This window comes from Rutilus rutilus, assembly GCF_951802725.1.
Source record: "Rutilus rutilus genome assembly, chromosome: 4".
Lineage (NCBI taxonomy): Eukaryota > Metazoa > Chordata > Actinopteri > Cypriniformes > Leuciscidae > Rutilus > Rutilus rutilus.
The window spans coordinates 32,197,670-32,216,898 of record NC_140212.1 but is presented as its reverse complement, the minus strand read 5'-3'; the positions used below and the strand labels follow the sequence as shown (position 1 = coordinate 32,216,898).

Here is a 19,229-nt window from a genome sequence, read left to right as displayed (position 1 = left end):
CAGCCTTTTTCTTGGTTGCTATTATAAACAGACAACCATTTATTTAACAGTGCCTTTTATAAAAGAGACTATAATATAACAAAAAATTATCATTATGTAGAATATTTTTGTACTTCACTTTTATTTGTTCCCATGTTTTAGTGTGGTGACTCTGACGTTACAATGAACAAAGTAATTATGCAATTATTAAAATACAAATATATAGGCTAATAAGTGATAAAAACATCTAACATGGCCACTTCTAACGGATTTAATTGTCTGCTACTTTTTGTAGTTTGTAGTTGTTCCCTGGCGTTTTGATTAAATATTAAAATTCCGAATAAACTTTGACTATTAGTTCTTGCTCTGCTGAGGAGAAAAACTGAGCGCGCTCTTTGGCCACGCTGAGCAGCCAATAGCAGCGTTGCTGATCAATGTTTCTACTATCGATACATATCCCCTTTTAAATCAGCGCATGAACGCGCAATTATCTCAGATAACTCAATCCAGCGATACTAATCATATCCGGCAGGTGTGTTCGAAGAACCTAATTAGCCAGATCATGATTAGCACGATGATATCATCTTGGATGTGTAATTTGATCTCGGATGTTTTAAGCAACGTACGAAGAACGGGCCCCAGTTCCTCTGTTTTTTGCTTAGTGTTTGATATGTTGAGACCAACCTTTCCAGTCTTTGGTAAATGTCTCCTGTGATTTTATTTGGATTTATTTGCTCTATGTAATTTCCTACATTTGATTTTGTTGTCGTTATATTTTCTCTTTGACATTTTTAGATGTTTTTAATTGACCTTTTTGGGAAACACTCACCATCTTGGCTTTTTGTGTTGACCCCTTGGAACAACTGGAGTTACAGTTTTGGAATAACTTTATCATTAGCCTTCTACATTCAGCCCTCACAGCCTAGTTCTAACCCTGGTCCTTACTGTAACGGTCACCAGCTGGAGTGCCCTTGAGAGCCACCAGAGGGCACTCCACATAAGACTATTATCACTCACAAACTACATTTCCCATAACTCACTGCCCGGACTCATCACTAATCACATTCACCTGTACCTCATTCACTGATTGCATTCACCTGTGTCTCATCATCCTGTTAGTCTCAGTCCATTTATACCATGTTCATTCATTCACTCACCGCGAAGTCTTGTTTGTGTCACACTGCATTTCTGAGCGTTTATCCTGTGTTTTGGTTATCTGGTTTTTGATCTTGGACTGTTTCCTCATTTGTATGATTGTTATCTGCCTGGCCTGACTTGGACTGTTCTTGGACTTTTGATTATTGCTGCCTGCCCTGAATTCTGCCTGTTATCTGGATTACCCTTGCTGTTTGATCTACATTGCTCTGTCTGCCCTGTTTGACCCCGCCTGTACGACCTTCCTTATTAAAAGCTGCATTTGGATCCTCTATTCTCGTGTCTTGGAGCAGTTTCATGACAGAAGACTTCGCCACACCCAGATCCAGCAGCTATGACCTCCAGAAATCCAGCAGTACGGATCTCGCCTGATCTGCCCAGCATGAGCCGGGAGTTCGCTGGACAGATCGCGGCCTTGGCCCTGGATAGCCTCGATCTGTTCCAGTACACCTGGGGGTTTGTTCCTCTCGCTGCCTCTTGCTCTCTGGGTGATGAAGCAATTAAGTTGTGTTACCGGCTAGGGGCTAAGGAGGTCGACCCGAGGGAGCTCCCCGATCTCTCCGGTCTGGATTGGAGAGAGGCACTCTCCAGATGTCTGGAGAGCTTCCTTCCGTGGCACGCCATGTCACCGTCTGCACTTCACGCCAGTCCAGCCGAGCCTGCACTTCACGCCAGTCCAGCCGAGCCTGCACTTCACGCCAGTCCAGCCGAGCCCGCACTTCACGCCAAATCTGCCGATGCCAAGGCAGTATGCGTCATGCCCGCCGCCCCTGAGACTGAGAGCGTCATGCCCGCCGCGCCTGAGACAACAAGCGACATGCCCGCCAAGCTAGAGCCTTCACCGCTGGTCTCGTCCAGCACAGAGCCCTCTTCACCGCTGGTCTCGTCCAGCACAGAGCCCTCTTCACCGCTGGTCTCGTCCAGCACAGAGCCCTCTTCACCGCTGGTCCCGTCCAGCACAGAGCCCTCTTCACTGCTGGTCTCGTCCAGCACAGAGCCTTCATTGCCGCTGGTCCTGTCCAGCTCAGAGCCCTCTTCGCCGCTGGTCCTGTCCAGCTCAGAGCCCTCTTCGCCGCTGGTCCTGTCCAGCTCAGAGCCCTCTTCGCCGCTGGTCCTGTCCAGCTCAGAGCCCTCTTCGCCGCTGGTCCTGCCCAGCTCAGAGTCCTCTTCGCTGCTGGTCCCGTCAAGCTCAGAGCGCGCTGATCCTGATCCAGAGACTGAGCTTCACGTCACTTCTGCCGATCCAGAGACTGAGCTTCACGTCACTTCTGCCGATCCAGAGACTGAGCTTCACGTCACGTCAGCCCGTCAAGAGTCTCGTCCCGCCGAGACTGAATCTGATCCTGATACTGAGCCTGAATCTGTTCCTCTTTCTGTGCCTGTGTCTTCGGACAAGATGGCCAACTCCACGCCTGTGTCTTCGGACAAGATGGCCGACTCGACGCCTGTGTCTTCGGACAAGATGGCCGACTCCACGCCTGTGTCTTCGGACAAGATGGCCGACTCCACGCCTGTGTCTTCGGACAAGATGGCCGAAACCACGCCTGTGTCTCCGGACAAGATGGCCACCGCCGAGCCAGTGTCTCCGGACAAGATGGCCCCCGCCGAGCCAGTGTCTCAGGACGAGATGGTCTCCGCCAAGCCAGTGTCTTCGGACAAGATGGCCACCGCTGAGCCGGTGTCTGTTCCTGACCCTGAGCCGGTGTCTGTTCCTGACCCTGAGCCGGTGTCTGTTTCTGTCCCTGTGTCTGTTCCTGTCCCTGTCCCTGTTCCTGTTCCTGAGCCGGTGTCTGTTCCTGTGCCATGGCCGCCTGAAGGGTCGTCTCCTCCCTGGCCGCCTGAAGGGTCGTCTCCGCCCTGGCCGCCTGAAGGGTCGTCTCCGCCCTGGCCGCCTGAAGGGTCGTCTCCGCCCTGGCCGCCTGAAGGGTCGTCTCCGCCCTGGCCGCCTGAAGGGTCGTCTCCGCCCTGGCCGCCTGAAGGGTCGTCTCCGCCCTGGCCGCCTGCACAGCCTGCTCCGCCCTGGCCGCCTGCACAGCCTGCTCCGCCCTGGCCGCCTGCACAGCCTGCTCCGACCTGGTTGCCTGCACAGCCGGATCCGCCCTGGTCGCCTGCACAGCCTGCTCCGCCCTGGTCGCCTGCACAGCCGGATCCGCCCTGGCCTTCCGCCCTGCCGCAGTCTTCAGGTCCTCTTCCGCTGCACGGGCCTGGCCCTCCATCCCGCCCCCGGGTCCGCCTCCGCTCCGCCTCCCTCCTGGACAGTTTTAGGAGCGTCTGGAATCCGCTCCTTAAAGGGGGGGCTATGTAACGGTCACCAGCTGGAGTGCCCTTGAGAGCCACCAGAGGGCACTCCACATAAGACTATTATCACTCACAAACTACATTTCCCATAACTCACTGCCCGGACTCATCACTAATCACATTCACCTGTACCTCATTCACTGATTGCATTCACCTGTGTCTCATCATCCTGTTAGTCTCAGTCCATTTATACCATGTTCATTCATTCACTCACCGCGAAGTCTTGTTTGTGTCACACTACATTTCTGAGCGTTTATCCTGTGTTTTGGTTATCTGGTTTTTGATCTTGGACTGTTTCCTCATTTGTATGATTGTTATCTGCCTGGCCTGACTTGGACTGTTCTTGGACTTTTGATTATTGCTGCCTGCCCTGAATTCTGCCTGTTATCTGGATTACCCTTGCTGTTTGATCTACATTGCTCTGTCTGCCCTGTTTGACCCCGCCTGTACGACCTTCCTTATTAAAAGCTGCATTTGGATCCTCTATTCTCGTGTCTTGGAGCAGTTTCATGACACTTACAGTCAGAATGTATATTTAGATGAATACATCACAACCTTCACAATTTGATATTCATCCTAAGCCATATCCTGTTCTCTCAACAATGCATTGTTAGTGTTAAAGGGACACTTCACCCATTTGCATTAAGCTTTGTATCGTTAGAAACCCAGTCATATTTTTGAATGGTCGTGCATTATTCCCTTATTTTCCCCTGAGACGGGAGAAATACGGATTTCCGTTTTGCAGTTCCTGCATGATGATGTAAAAATCGTCATTTTGCGTCATTCTAAGCAGGAAGTCCCATATCTTTGTAGAGGGGTTGAGACTACAACGCTACAGACCTATTACAGATCAGTGGGTGGGACTTCACTTGTAGAAACTAAAAGCAATATCCGCCATCTTGTTTGGAAGCTCAAGCTAAGCTAACAGGCGCTGGGGAGCCAGATGTGAAGTTACGACAATGGCGGAAGGTACTCCATATGATATGGAAGAAGAGGAATTCGAAAGTCTGATGCTCGAATCAATGTTCGTGGCTATCTGAGGCTGATGGAGAAACAGGAGGCAGCTGCTGCGGCTTCTGTAGACCTGCCTGTCGTGGACGAGGAGCCAGGACTGGCTCGAGCTGGGGCGGACTGATGGTACCTGTGCTCTCACTGTGCGACTACGGACACAGAGATAGAGTCCGTCTGCTGCAAAGAATTTCAACGATGCCAATTTCTCCTGATACGAAATCTCTGAATCAGACGAGGACACGGACGTTTGTGTTGTGAAAATGAATGGTAGTGGCTTGCGGAGCTGTGCAATGTGGTGCATTGTGGGAGTTGTTGTCATTCATACAAATGCACCCTAAAGTTACTTTCTGTCGCTCCTTTCTGTCAAGAAGGCACCAAATGCGAAACTTATGTTACATTGCGACTACATATTTGACCCACTTTCAATAAAGATTAATGTTCCCACGGGTGACATGCTCCTTTAATCCTCTGGGGTCGACAAACGCACCGGCGCGTTTTGCTGGATTTTCTTCACATAGTAACACAATAAACTTAAATTAGTCCGTCATTTAGTGTCATACAGAAAAAAGAAATATGAAAAAAGAATCTGTGAGATGTCTACTTTTGTATGTGTCCACTTACAATCAAAACAAAACATTGTGCTTTTGTAAAATAAAGAAAAATAAACAGGGTGTGCTTTCTGCCTCTCCGTCTCTGTGAACTTTTTTTTCTTGAGCACGTCTATAAACAAACAAAACTCAGCGAATACTTGTCACACATTTATGAGCCATATATCTTTATAAACATTTAAGTGTGTACTTTTAAATGATCAGATTAAAAATGAAAACAAATATTCTCTGTTTAAGCAATTTTTATAAAACCAACAAGATGTCCAGTTTCTCAAACCTTTGCTCATTACTTTTAATTTGGCCACGCCCACGCGTGCAAAAAAGATTGACATGCAAATCTCCACGTGAAGGAACGCGAACACGCTCATTACCTCAAAAACGAAGCACCAAACTTCATCAGTCTCTGCTTTTCATCGAGTTTGGAAGACACGCTGTGAGCTTAGTCAGCTTACATTGGATTTACCTCAGAAGAAGAAGAACGCGATTTGAAGAAAAGAAAGATGTAAGGTAAGAAATGTATTCCGAATTATATTAGTTAATGTTATTGTTGCATAAACTTCACATTGCAGTTGAACTGTTGCTAGATGAATGCTGAATATTATAATGTTTAGACCCGTGTTCACTGTTAAATACTGTGTTTGTGGATATCTGCTCAAACGTAGATATGTATATGGTAACAATGTTTCATAGTTTGGAGTGGCTCGATCACTTCAGTAAATAACGCGCTGGGCGTTTGAAAAGCAAAACGCACCAAACTTTAGGCTTCATGTTTTTACTCCAATCTCATTTCATAACGTCATAATGAATGGAAACATTTGAAGTGACATGATAATCAATATATTTTTCTCTAGTGTAGTGTTACTGAAGTGTTCCTTTTTAACGATTGATAGGCTGCTTGCTATAGGTTATTGTTATTATTATTATTTTATGCAGCACTGCAGCCTATGCCTACAAGGCACAACAAACCTGGTGTTCATTATATATATATATATGTGTATGTTTTGTGATTTTTAAAAAGCAATTTTAACCAGAAAAATCAAAAATGTATTCCCACGATCAATATTAATAATGTGTAATGTGTAATTTTATAATTAATAAAAAAAATTAACACAAAATTAATAATGTGTTATTAATCAATATTAATAATGTGCCTCCTTGCATAAAGCTTTCTTACACAAAACATGTCTTACAAATTTAAAATCGATATATTGTTTTATCTGATTTAGTTGTCAGGATGATTTTCACATAGTTTTGGAGCAAATATTCTAGGCTACGTGATACAATTTTCAAAAGTCATGTGAAGAAATAATCAGTATGGGTTTCATGGCCTTATTTCAGTGACAATTGTTTTTGTTTTTATCACAAACCACGCATAAATGTCATTATCTCAAAACTACAAACTTTTACATGCATGCTGCTGACATATTATTGTAGCAGAGTTTGTGCTGAATATAGTGTAATCAGACTTTAGCCATGAAAATGTCACAAGTAACAGAAATGAGAACTAATGTCAGAGCATGTCAGAACACCTCCAGGGCCCAGAAAACACCTCAGACCCCAAAGGGTTAATAAAAAAAAAAAAAAAATCCCAGCCAACTGATAAGAAACTCTGTTTCAGTTAATCACCATTTGGTGGGGACTTCCGGTTTGGCAATGTGGTGTTGAGACGCACGGTGTCGAAGCTCCGCATTATTTCATGTAATCTCTTCAGAATACACCCTATTTTATCAGCACTTCGTATTCCTTTAATCTTTTTTGTATGTTTGAAAAATTCCGCCTTCGGAATATTTCACTTAAAATGAGCAAGTCTACGAGGACGGGAGGTAAACAGCAGTCTCAAGTTCAACATGCACAGGCCTCTCAAGAAAGCAGCAAAATGGCGGAAAACGAGCCCGAACCTGCACATCTCACAATCGAATCTCTAGTCAAAGAGCTCGAAAGATTCAGAAAAGACATGACCGGGGAGTTTGTTGCACTTCTAAATAGTTCTCTGGAACCAATTCGATCTTCAATTGAATCGATCGGTACGACCCTGACAACACAGGCAGTGACCATAAGCGAGATGGAATCGGGTCTCTCAGACCATAGCGACCGAATAGCTCAGCTCGAGCATGATGTAAGCGCTGTTCAATCAAAACTGACGACAATGGAAAAGGAAAACACGGCGCTCAAAGCTAGCGTAGAAGATCTGATTTCTCGCTCGAAGCGGCAGAATATACGAGTGGTAGGCCTTCCTGAGGGCCTTGAGGGAAAAAACGCACGAGAGTTTATGACTAACCTGCTTTCTGAACTCCTCGGTGACTCCCTTACAGAACCACCTGAGCTGGATCGCGCCCACCGTAGCCTACGGCCCAGACCTCGTGCAGAGGAATCTCCACGCCCGCTGATTATCAGATTTCATCGATACATCGTGAAGGAAACTGTCATGAATTGGGCTAAATCCCACAAAGTCATGTCTTACAAGGGCCACAAAATCAAGATGTACGAGGACTTCAGCGCCGAGGTGGCGAAGAAACGAGCGGCTTTCAACAAGGTCAAGAGCCTACTTTATCAGAAAGAAGTGCGCTTTGGTATGCTGTACCCTGCTCGCCTTCGAGTGAGTCGTAACGGCGTGGAACGGATCTTTGATTCCCCTGAGGCAGCGGAGTCGTTTTACCACCAAAACTTTCCTAATTAGGTCGTGGACTATACCCGTGTCCGATTTGGGATGGTAAATTCAACAAGTACAAGCTGCTGTAAATAATTTAAGGTCGTTGAGCTCTTACTGTACTTTCGATTAGCCTTGTTTTTTTTTTTTTTTTTTTTTTTTTTTTTTTTCTAATGTTTTCTTATCATCTACTTGGTTGTTTATTTATTATTGTTATTATTATTATTATTATTATTATTTTTATATTTATATAGTTTCTCGGCGGATATCTAAGCCTTGATAGCTGCTTTAGGTGTATATCTAACTTTTAGGAGTTGACAGTTCTACGTGGTTAATCGGTTGTGAGAATTGTTGTTCTGGCTACTCGTCATGTTCCAAAAGACGAGCATCAGAGTTGTAAGTTTAAGGTTTTTTTTTTCTTTTTTTTTCTTTTTTTTTCTCCTCTCTCTCTCCTTCTTTCCACACCTTTTATTTACTCGTCTCAGACTCCTTTTTTTTTTCCTTTTCTCTTTTATCCTCACGATAACAAATGATTAGTCCTAAAGTGAACATAGAGGGGTTGGCTGGTCATAATGTCAAATTTGTTACTTGGAATGTTAGGGGTCTAGGTGGTCAAATTAAAAGGTCAAGGGTGTTCTCACACTTAAAGAGCCTGTCTTCGGATATTGTTTTTTTACAGGAGACTCACCTCAGGGTTAGTGATCATGTAAGACTACGTAAACCATGGATCGGTCAAGTTTTTCATTCAAACTTTAATAGTAAATCTAGAGGCACCGCAATTGTAATACACAAACGTATAAAGTTTGTCCCACACAACGTAATATCTGATCCTGATGGGCGCTACGTAATAGTATCCGGGATTTTGTACCAAACACCTGTTATATTAGTTAGCGTTTATGCCCCTAACTTTGATGACCCTGCTTTTATGACCTCGCTCTTTTCCCATCTTCCAAATCTGGATACCCATCACCTTATTTTAGGTGGGGATCTTAATTGCACAGTCAACCCAAGTCTAGACCGCTCACAGCCCAAGTCATCAGCTCCTACGTCAATGTCTAGATCCTTCTCATCTCTAGCAGATCAGACGGGATGTGTAGACCCTTGGCGCTTTCTTAATCCAACTGCAAAAGAGTTTTCTTTTTTTTCAAATGTTTATCGTGTTTATTCACGTATTGATTATTTTTTTATTGACAAGGCTCTCTTATCTCAAGTTAAATCTACAGAATATTCAGCGATAATTATCTCAGACCATGCCCCACACATTTTAGACCTCTCTTTCCCACAAAACTTGTGTAGACATGCTGGAGGCTGGAAGCTCAATACTGGGTTGTTAGCTGATAAAGAATTTTGCGATTATATTTCTAATAACATAGATTTTTTTTTGGAAACCAACAAATCAGAATCAGTTTCACCATCACTTCTATGGGAAACATTTAAAGCTTTTATACGTGGGAGGATATTTTCCTTTAATGCTTATTGGACTAAAGCTAGGAAATTAAAACAACAGAAACTCATTGATAAAATCTTAGAGATAGATAGGCTAAATGCCAGGTCACCAAACCCTGTTTTAGAGACACAACGGCTAAAATTACAAACTGAATTTGACTTATTGACAACCAACAAGGCAGAGTTTCTGCTAAAACGCACAAGAGCAACCTATTATGAGCATGGTGATAGAGCTGGTCGTCTGTTAGCATCTCAGCTCAGACACCAAACTGCTTCTCAGTTAATCACACAGGTGTATGACTCCTCAAATAACCTTATTAATGATCCGGTTAAAATAAACTCAGAGTTTTCTTCTTCCTATTCTAATCTTTACAAATCTGAAGCTAACGTAGACATTGCTGCTATTCAGTCTTTCCTTTCCCAATTAGAGATACCTAAGATTAGTCCTGATATTGCCGACAGCCTCGACGAGCCTATTAGCCTGGAAGAGATAACCTCCTGTATCCTAACTATGAAAAATAATAAAGCTCCTGGCCCTGACGGCTTTTCTGTTGAATTTTTAAAAAAGTTTTCCACTCAATTGTCTCCCTTATTATTAGATTTGTACAATCACTCCTTAGATCAAGGCTTCCTATCATCATCCTTAAACCAAGCTTTGATTTCCTTAATATTAAAGAAAGACAAAGATGCTAAACTTTGTGGCAGTTACAGACCTATTAGCCTAATTAACAATGACATTAAATTACTAGCTAAAGTATTGGCCAAACGCTTGGAGGCTCATCTCCAGTCAATTATATCAGAAGATCAAACTGGCTTTATACTTGGTCGTCAGTTGTCTTCTAATATACGTAGACTCCTAAATGTTATCTTTACTCCATCTTCATCAAAGCCAGAAATGGTTATCTCGCTAGATGCGGAGAAGGCTTTTGACCGGGTGGAGTGGGATTATTTATTTATGGTTTTACAAAAATTTGGGTTTGGACCTAAAATAATTTCATTGATTCGTCTATTATATTCCACTCCATCAGCTTGCGTGAAAACTAACTCTGAAAGGTCCCCTTATTTCTCTCTTTCTCGTGGCACCCGTCAGGGCTGCCCACTTTCGCCTCTCCTCTTTGCCTTAGCTATAGAGCCTCTTTCTATAGCATTAAAATCGTCTTCAGTGTTCTCAGGTATTTATAGAGGAGGAAGGGAGCATCGTGTATCACTGTATGCAGACGACCTCCTGCTATATGTCTCAGACCCTCTAAACTGCATAGATAATATAATGCACCTTTTGAATGAGTTCGGATTAATTTCAGGTTATAAGTTGAATTTTGCTAAGAGTGAGTGTTTTCCCATAGATGACTTGGCGAAACAAATTCCTCCAGCTATGCTCCCTTTTCACATGTCCTCTACAGGTTTCCGCTATCTAGGGGTTCATATTTCAAACTCATTCAGGTCATTGCACAAAGAAAACTTTACTAAATTAATAGACCGCATTAAAGTAGATCTCCAGCGTTGGAACAATCTTCCACTTTCTCTAGTAGGCAGGATTGAATCAATCAAAATGAATATTCTACCAAGAATACTCTTTTTATTTCAGACTATTCCTGTTTTTCTTCCTAAATCTTTTTTTAAATCATTCGACTCCATTATATCCACATATATTTGGGCTGGTAAGCCTCCGCGTGTAAACAAGTCAACTCTTCAAAGAACCAAACAGGATGGGGGTCTCGCTCTTCCAAATTTTCTTTTCTATTATTGGTCAGCTAATATTCAGAAATTATATGCATGGTGTAATTCTCAGAATATTGATTGGTGTATAATGGAAGCTAACTCCTGCTTATCATCCTCATTATCGGCATTAGTTTTTGATCCCAATTTGAAACGGCCTTCTAAATACACCACCAACCCAATTGTGCTTTCATCACTCAAAATTTGGAAACAGTTTTGTCGTCATTTTAAATTAAACTCATTGTCCACCTTAATGCCTATTTGCGGTAACCATCTTTTTGTTCCTTCTACTTTAGATTCAACTTTTGCCCAGCTCAGAGAGAAGGGCCTTGTTCTATTTCATGATTTGTTTCTTGATGATCATGTATTTGCGTCATTCAATGATTTGTTGAGTAGATTCAAAATATCTAGATCCAATTTGTTCCGCTACTTTCAATTGCGTGACTTTGCTAAAGCACACTTTAATACCTTCCCTCACCAGCCAATGAAAACTTTAATTGAAAATATAATGTCTCTCCCGAAATCGCATAGCCATATCTCCTCAATTTATGGCTTGTTACGATCTTCGCAATTCCCTCCTCTTTTCGCACTCAAGGGAACCTGGGAGAGAGAGCTGGGTCTGGAGCTTGACATAGAGCTGTGGAATAATGCTCTAGCTAAAATTAACTCTGTCTGCATTTGTGCTCGTTTGAATCTTATTCAGTTTAAAGTTGTTCACAGAATTCACTTCACCAAAGCTAAATTGAAGAAACTTTCTTTAATAGAAGATGATAGGTGCAATAGATGTTCGCTCTCCCCAGCAGATCACACTCATACATTTTATACCTGTCCTAAATTGTATTCATACTGGTCTTCTTTTTTTGATACACTGTCAAAGGCTCTCAATGTCTCTGTGAAACCCTGCCCAATAATTGCGATTTTTGGAATGACACCGGTTGATGGCTTGTACAACAAACGTCATGCTGATATTATTGCTTTTGCTTCATTGGTAGCCAGAAGACGAATACTGTTGCATTGGAAATCTTCATGCCCCCCTTCTAATCTTTCTTGGCTGAAAGACTTAATGTCCTTTCTACATCTGGAAAAAATCAAACACTCCATCAGGGACTCTGTTGACTCATTTTATAAAGTGTGGAGACCTATTATCTCCTTTGTTGAGACTGTACCTTCACTGGAGACTTGACTTTTGTTTTTCATTTTTTGTATGTATGTGTGTGTGTATGTATGTATGTTTTTTTTTTATTTTTTTTTTATTTTTTTTGTGTGTGTGGGTGTATGGGATGTTTTGGGTTGGGTAGTGTTAAGAGTGTTCTGTATATTTGTATACATTTTCTTTACTCATTCTAATGGTTGAAAAAAGCAGGTTGTGTTGTTTTTCATATGTCATGCACATTGTCATTTAAAAACCTGCCTAATAAAAAAAAAAAAAAAAAAAAAAAAAATCACCATTTGGTGTGTGGTGTTAATTTTGAACCCTGGCTGATGCTGGGTACACACCAAAAGATAATTGGGCTGATTTTGGGCCGATTTCCCCCATTTCCGACAATCCTAGCTATGTCCTGATTATCTTGATGATTCTACAGATTATTTTATCAGATTTTCCCTTGGTGTGAGGTGTGTTAAGAGTGTCCAAACCTGCTCGGAAGAACGTCGGAGCCGCCCCGATCACGACATGTTGAATATTTACGATCAGAAATCCTGATGTGTGGGGGGAACCCCGAGGACAAACGCGCTCACGCTTTGGAGATTATCACGTGAAACGAAACAATATCCAATCAGAAAGCGAGATGAGGGAAGACGGAAGCATAACAAACGCAGTCATGGCGCAGCACAAAGTGAAATTGATGTGGACAGCAGAGATGGAGGTATGGGAAAAAAAAAACTTTTATTTTTTTTTCGTGAATTTTCTGTGAAAATCATTCCAAACACTATCATCGCAATGTCTTCCTGCATATCATCCGCCATGCTTATTCTTAAGTCTTGTTGAGACTCTGAAAATCTGTGTGGTGTGCTGTCTTTGTCACATCATGGTACACCACACACTATAGGAGCAAAAAGATGAAAATCTAGGATTTTTTGTCCTCATGTTTGTGGTCTATCACATTTTGAAAATCTTATAAGTTGTAAAAAATATTTTGGTGTGTACCTAGCATGAGATGTTAACTGTGTCCTGTGCACAGCCACTAGATGGCGCTGCTAGCTTGTTCAGTGCTGTCGGAAGCAAGTCATGTATGAAATAGAAGCATTTCACAGTAGAAAATTCAATCTTCATACAGTCCATTCCCTTCCCCTCACCCCAAACAATATTTTTCTTAAACTTATGCAATCCATGTGGGTCATAAGTCTGTATAAATATGGGATGTGAAAAAAATGTTTTGTCTCTTGCGGGTGCTAAGCGGCCGCTTACCTTGCTTATTGGTTAAGTCAGCCTCTGATTACAGCATAGTTAATTATTTTAAAACCATTCACCTCAGTATCTCCAGCTGACAGTTTGGACTCTTCAGTCCATCAGAAAGAAGCTTCACTCCAGAATCCTGCAGGTCATTGTTACTCAGGTCCAGCTCTCTCAGAAAGGAGTTTGAGGATTGTAGAGCTGATGATAAACTCTCACAGGACTGAGCTGTGAGATTACAGCTGTGTAGCCTGTGTAGAGAACAAAACAAAGAGCAGTAGTAATGCTTATTAGCGTTTATAATCTGGAGCTTGAAAAAACCTTTAACTGTAGTGAATTAAGCCAAGCTAAAAACAATTATTTCTTCATAAAACATCAAACCAGCATTTATTTTCACTGTAGCAACTGCGAGGATGAACCAAACACAAACTAATCTTTAATTCAAACTTTCCACTTCCTGCCGAACAAACCCATACAGAAATGTAATATATGTCAATATATGTAAATTACATATATAATGTTAGTGCCCATGTATGTCTGCTGCATATATGAGAATATATGCAAAATTCATATATGTAAAACACATATACATATATGAAACATATATTTCAAAATATATCAAAAATGGCCGTTTTCATGTAAGTGCCATATATTTTCCCGTATATGCACATAAATGTGAAATATATGTAAGACGCATATATGTATACATGCATATATGACGCATATATTTATACATGCATATATGACGCATATATTTATACATGCATATATGTACTTATTTCTATAGTACATACTTTCACATATTAGGGATACAAATCTTATATCTGAATGCCTTGAAATTAAATGCCTATAGTTGAAGATTTTGTCTATTGTGTGAATACCAAATATAGTATTTTAATACAATAATGCAGTGTTTTCTTTGTCATTTTTGACAAATACATCCACAAAGTACCATAACCATATGCCACAGCTTTAAAAATGCATCAGTATCACATGCATGTACACTGTAAAACTTTTCACTGTAAATTTACAGTTAAATACTGGCAGCTGGGTTGCCATCCACATACTGTATTTTTACAACACTACTACAGTAAACAGCATTTACAGTACTCCACTGTAATTACCAAATACAGTATATACCACATTTTACATTATTAAACTTGTCGAACAGCAATACATTTTATTTTTTACAGGGAATACTGCTTTTATTATTACATAATTAAAATATTATACTTTAAGGTTTCATAAGAGTAATCACACTAGGAAAAAGAAAACAACATTTTCTGGGTTTTAAAACATTTATTTAGTTAAATTGCCTTCTGTGAACATGTTGGCTGAATTACTTTTTAAACATAAAATGCAATTTTAACACAACAACAAACAGGTAACAGTTAGCACTTAATTAAAGGAATAGTTCACCCAAAAATTTTAATTAGCACATGATTTACTCACACTCAAGTCATCCTAGGTGTATATGACATTATTCTTTCAGACGAATACAATCAGAGTTCTATTAAAAAATGTCCTGGCTCTTCCAAGCTTTATAACGACAGTGAAATGCTGTTTCTTTTTTGAAGTCCATAAAAGTGCAAACGAAATCCCATTCAAAGTCTGCAAGGTTTCGCAGAAGTGAGGAAACCTGTAGGCTTACAGTGGTGTTCTTGTTTTGCACAACTTGGCCAGTTTTCTTTGAAGTTACTTGTCCTTTCTTTGTTTTTGATCCACGTTCAGGATTGATGTCAAGAAAGCGTCTAAAAGGCAGAAAAAAACAACAATTAAATATTATTAACTGAGTGTATATATTTTGACAAAGAGAGACAGCACAAAAGCTGACTAAAACTGAACAACAAAAAAAAAAAAAAAATGCAATGTTGGATGTTGTGAAAAAAAAAAAAATGCAATGTTGGATGTTGTGATCAATAACTGATATTTTTTCTGCCCTGGTAAAATACATCAACTCAATGTGTCTGTTTACATGCGCACTGTCAACTAACTAAATTTTTGGAAGGTTGCCAGATTTAAAGTTTTATTCTACAACTTTTGTCTACTCATCAACCAGCTCATTAACAATATCATCCCCTCATCCGGTGCCATCAGAGTATCAGTGGAAAGGCAGTCTTTAGACTCTCCGTTTATATAGAGCACACACTGCCAGAATCCAGCCCAAACCTTTGTGACAGAAATAATTTAACTTAATTGCAAGCCTTGCAATGTTTATTGCATATATGACAACATGATTTACCAGACTAAAATGCATGTTTGCACCCAAAAATTTAAATTCTGTCATTATTACTCACCCTCAAGACTTTTGTTCATCTTCGGGACACAAATGAAGATATTTTTGATGAAATCTGATAGTTTTGTCCTTCCATTGATATCAATATCATTGCAACTGTCAAAGCCCAGAAAAGTGGTAAAAACATTGGTAAATATATAGCTACAGTGGTTCAACCTAAATATTATGATGCAGGGTTTCTGCACATTTTTTAAAGTCAAATTTAAGGCTTTTTAAGACCTTTTTAAGACCCGAAGAAATCAAAATTAATACCATGCATTAGGGGTGTGCAATATTGACAAAATATGTCTCGATCGATATTTTCAAAGTCTTCTTGATAATAATTAGATAACATTTTACTGATTGTGTTTCTGTGCTTGGTGCCATGGCTTGTTTAGGCCTGTTGACAGCTGACTGACAAAGATATTCATATTTTTCATATTCTATGCACTGGTCAGTTTACAGCAGTGACAGAAATTAACATTTTTTATTAAGGGGTAATATTTGCCACCTTAAATTGATTTCAAGGGGCATTTTCACCTATATACGGACATTTGTAGATGTTTCAACAAGATATCTTTCACATCTACTGCAGTCAGATTCACCCGTGTTCACTCTGAAGGAATCACTCACATGGCTGGGCACTTGTATGACACATCAAGGATGTTAAGAGGCTAAAAGCAGGTTTAAAACTTGAAGTCAACAGGGTGCAAATTTTAAAAAGAGGATAACACGGTGTAGGCAACACCGATTTTTGTCGTTGTTCTCTGTATTGACAGCACTCCAAATTTACAAAAGAATGGTTTAAAAAAACCTCCTTTAAGGTTGCACTAGTTACATGGATTATTTAAACAATGTTTTTACTAGCTTTCTGGGCCTTAAAAGTTGCAAAGACGTTGCTGTCTATGGGTGGTTCAGAAACCTCTCAGATTTCATCAAAAACATCTTGTGTTCTGAAGATGAACGAAGGTCTTACAGGTTTGGAACGACATGAGGGTGAGTAATTAATGACAGAATTTTCACTAATCCTTCAACTGAAAACAACTTGCACTGACATATCTTAAAATATATGACTGCCACTGTTTTATCTCAAGATGCACACCAGTAATGTTTTTTTATTTTTTATGATGCTTCTTAAATACCCTAATTTTATTAAGGCCTAGACCTGGCTTAAGCTAAGCCCTGTATGGAAACCAGGGCCATATTGTTCATACCAGTAGTCAACATAATAAATACTGTCAAGTCAAGGTTAGTGACACAATTCAGTCTAATTATATATATATATATATATATATGAATGGCAAATATGCCAATGACTAACCTCTGAACAAACTCAAGGTGCTGCCTCTTCCTGGTACTGCAAGCTGAAGTTATAGGAGGAGGCAAACAGCGCTGCCAGGCCAGGGATGAAGAGGCTGTGATCCTTCACACACACCTTGACCTTCCAAACTTAATATCCAGCACTGGTTGCTTAGAGATTGACCTGTAATGGAATAAAAAAAAGAAAAAAAAAAAGAATAAATAAATAATATTAATAATTAAAATAACTACTGTGGATTCCACTGTGGTTCGATGTAGTTGTCTATCTATTCATAGTTCTATGAATTAAATTTTTCAACTAAAAATTAAAATTGGTTAGAATGCTAAAATGCACTGGCATATAATTTTGTTTGTTTTAAGCATAAACTCACTTAATTTTGACTTATTCTTTAAGAAAACAAGACAATTTTTACGTGTCTATTAAATGCTTCTTTATGTAAGAATTGTAGATATCTGGACTGGAAACAAAATAAAACACTAATTAAGAAAAACATATTTTGCAGTGGGGTGAGTAAATGATGGCTTTTCATTTTAGGTTTCATCTACCCCTTTAATGTTTACATACCAGGAAATAAGTCGTGGACTTTCTGGCAAATGTAGATTGCTGGACATCAGCGATGCAAATTCCTGAAACAATTTTTAAAAAGGACAGCACAACCTTGATCAACAGAACCAAAACATAAAACATATTACAAATTAATGAGATTTGCTGAATAATCTCTACTTATCTGCTTGAAGGATAACACCGTCTAACTTCTTTGAATTAGGGAGTAGTTGTAGGACCATGGGATGGCAATCAGGAATAGGCCTACTACATTTGAAAACAGCATTAGGAACATGGATTTTCATGTGCTAGCAAAATTCTGACAACGATTCAAAAGCACGATCACAGAACTGACAGAATTTTTTTTTTTTACCACATAGACTATAACTGTAACACTAGGCTACTTACAATCACTTACATTAACAATGTCCATCAGATTACAAAGCCTAAAACGAAAAAAATATATATCAAATGCACGTCATGCAAATAGCATGGTAAAGGTTGCCTATTATATGAAATGTCGAAGTTAACGTTACTTGGTAAACAGGAACAGAGTCAGTTAATTGCTTGTGCGGCCACGATAGTAAACCGCGTTTGCAAAATCAAACCAAATACGTGAAAACAATGTAGAAATGCGAACGCAAAAAAAAAAAAAAAAAACTTATATGGCTTACCGTATCACTCAGTTGAACAATTCTCCATCTTCTCAAACTCTAAATCCCACTTATCGTCACGCGCAGGTTAGATTATTCAATGACAAATTCTTCCATCCGTCTTCAGGTAGCTGCTACCGTTAACGTCGTCCATTTTCTGCTGCGTCACAGGCAACTAATGTTTGAAACACGAACCGAACCGAACCGAACCTCAAAAAAGCTTTAAAATTGCTCACAGATTCGCAGACATTGTTTATCTTTGGTAACAGGAATGATTATTTGTTCAGTTGAATCCCGCTGACAAAACGAGTTTGCCTGTTGTAGCTGCCTAACGTTACTGTCTGCTCGCATGACGCGTCACATTTGAACTGAATTGAGCGCGAAAGAAATCAATCCCACAATGCAATGCCTTTTCAGTCAGTATGATGGTAACGAATTTATCAGGACGAAAACAGAAATGTGCTGTATATTTACAGCTGTTCTGTAAAAGATACAGCTTAATACTGTATTATGGAAATACAGTACAATTCTGTAAGAAATTCGTTGTAAATTTACAGTAAAGGGTTACAGTGTATGTTTACATACATTTATTAAATATGTTGAAAACAAATATGTATGTCACATTTTTATAATTAATGTTGTCCATATATGCGAGAAACCAATACTATACTGTAATATATGCAGATATATGGTATCATATATGGATGAACTCAAATATTTTCTTCACATGTTTGGACACATAAATGTTCATATATGTTGCAGGCATATATTGTGTTCTCAGATAAGTCAAATATATGTATAGATATATGTTGCAGTCATATATCTATACATATATTTGACTTATCTGAGAACACAATATATGTTGCAGTCATATATTGTGTTCTCAGATAAGTCAAATATATGTATAGATATATGTTGCAGGCATATATTGTGTTCTCAGATAAGTCGAATATATGTATAGATCTATGTTGCAGGCATATATTGTGTTCTCAGATAAGTCAAATATATGTATAGATATATGTTGCAGTCATATATTGTGTTCTCAGATAAGTCAAATATATGTATAGATATATGTTGCAGGCAAATATTGTGTTCTCATATAAGTCAAATATATGTATAGATATATGTCATGCTATTTAAAATATAAGTACATATATGGCCATATATTACATTTTTGTATGGGAA

The 19,229-nt window shown here is 39.7% G+C and overlaps 1 protein-coding gene and 1 long non-coding RNA gene across 3 annotated transcripts in view; both read right to left on the bottom strand.

Annotated features, from left to right (window-relative positions):
* Positions 1–19,229, bottom strand: part of LOC311289698 (NACHT, LRR and PYD domains-containing protein 3-like) — a 71,825-nt gene that overhangs the window by 35,252 nt on the left and 17,344 nt on the right. Inside the window, exon 6 of the mRNA XM_084407922.1 lies at positions 13,330–13,503. Coding sequence (XP_084264048.1) covers positions 13,330–13,503 — 174 coding nt within the window. The remainder of the gene's footprint in view (positions 1–13,329; positions 13,504–19,229) is intronic.
* LOC311289746 lies at positions 14,610–18,781 on the bottom strand. Of its 2 annotated transcripts, none has more exons than XR_014627210.1 (4): positions 18,066–18,781; positions 17,413–17,655; positions 16,849–17,010; positions 14,610–15,003 (listed from the first exon to the last, which is right to left on the bottom strand). It is a non-coding gene; the product is annotated as an uncharacterized lncRNA (long non-coding RNA). The 2 variants fall into 2 exon arrangements; XR_014627211.1 differs by having other exon boundaries at positions 17,413–17,658; positions 18,066–18,780.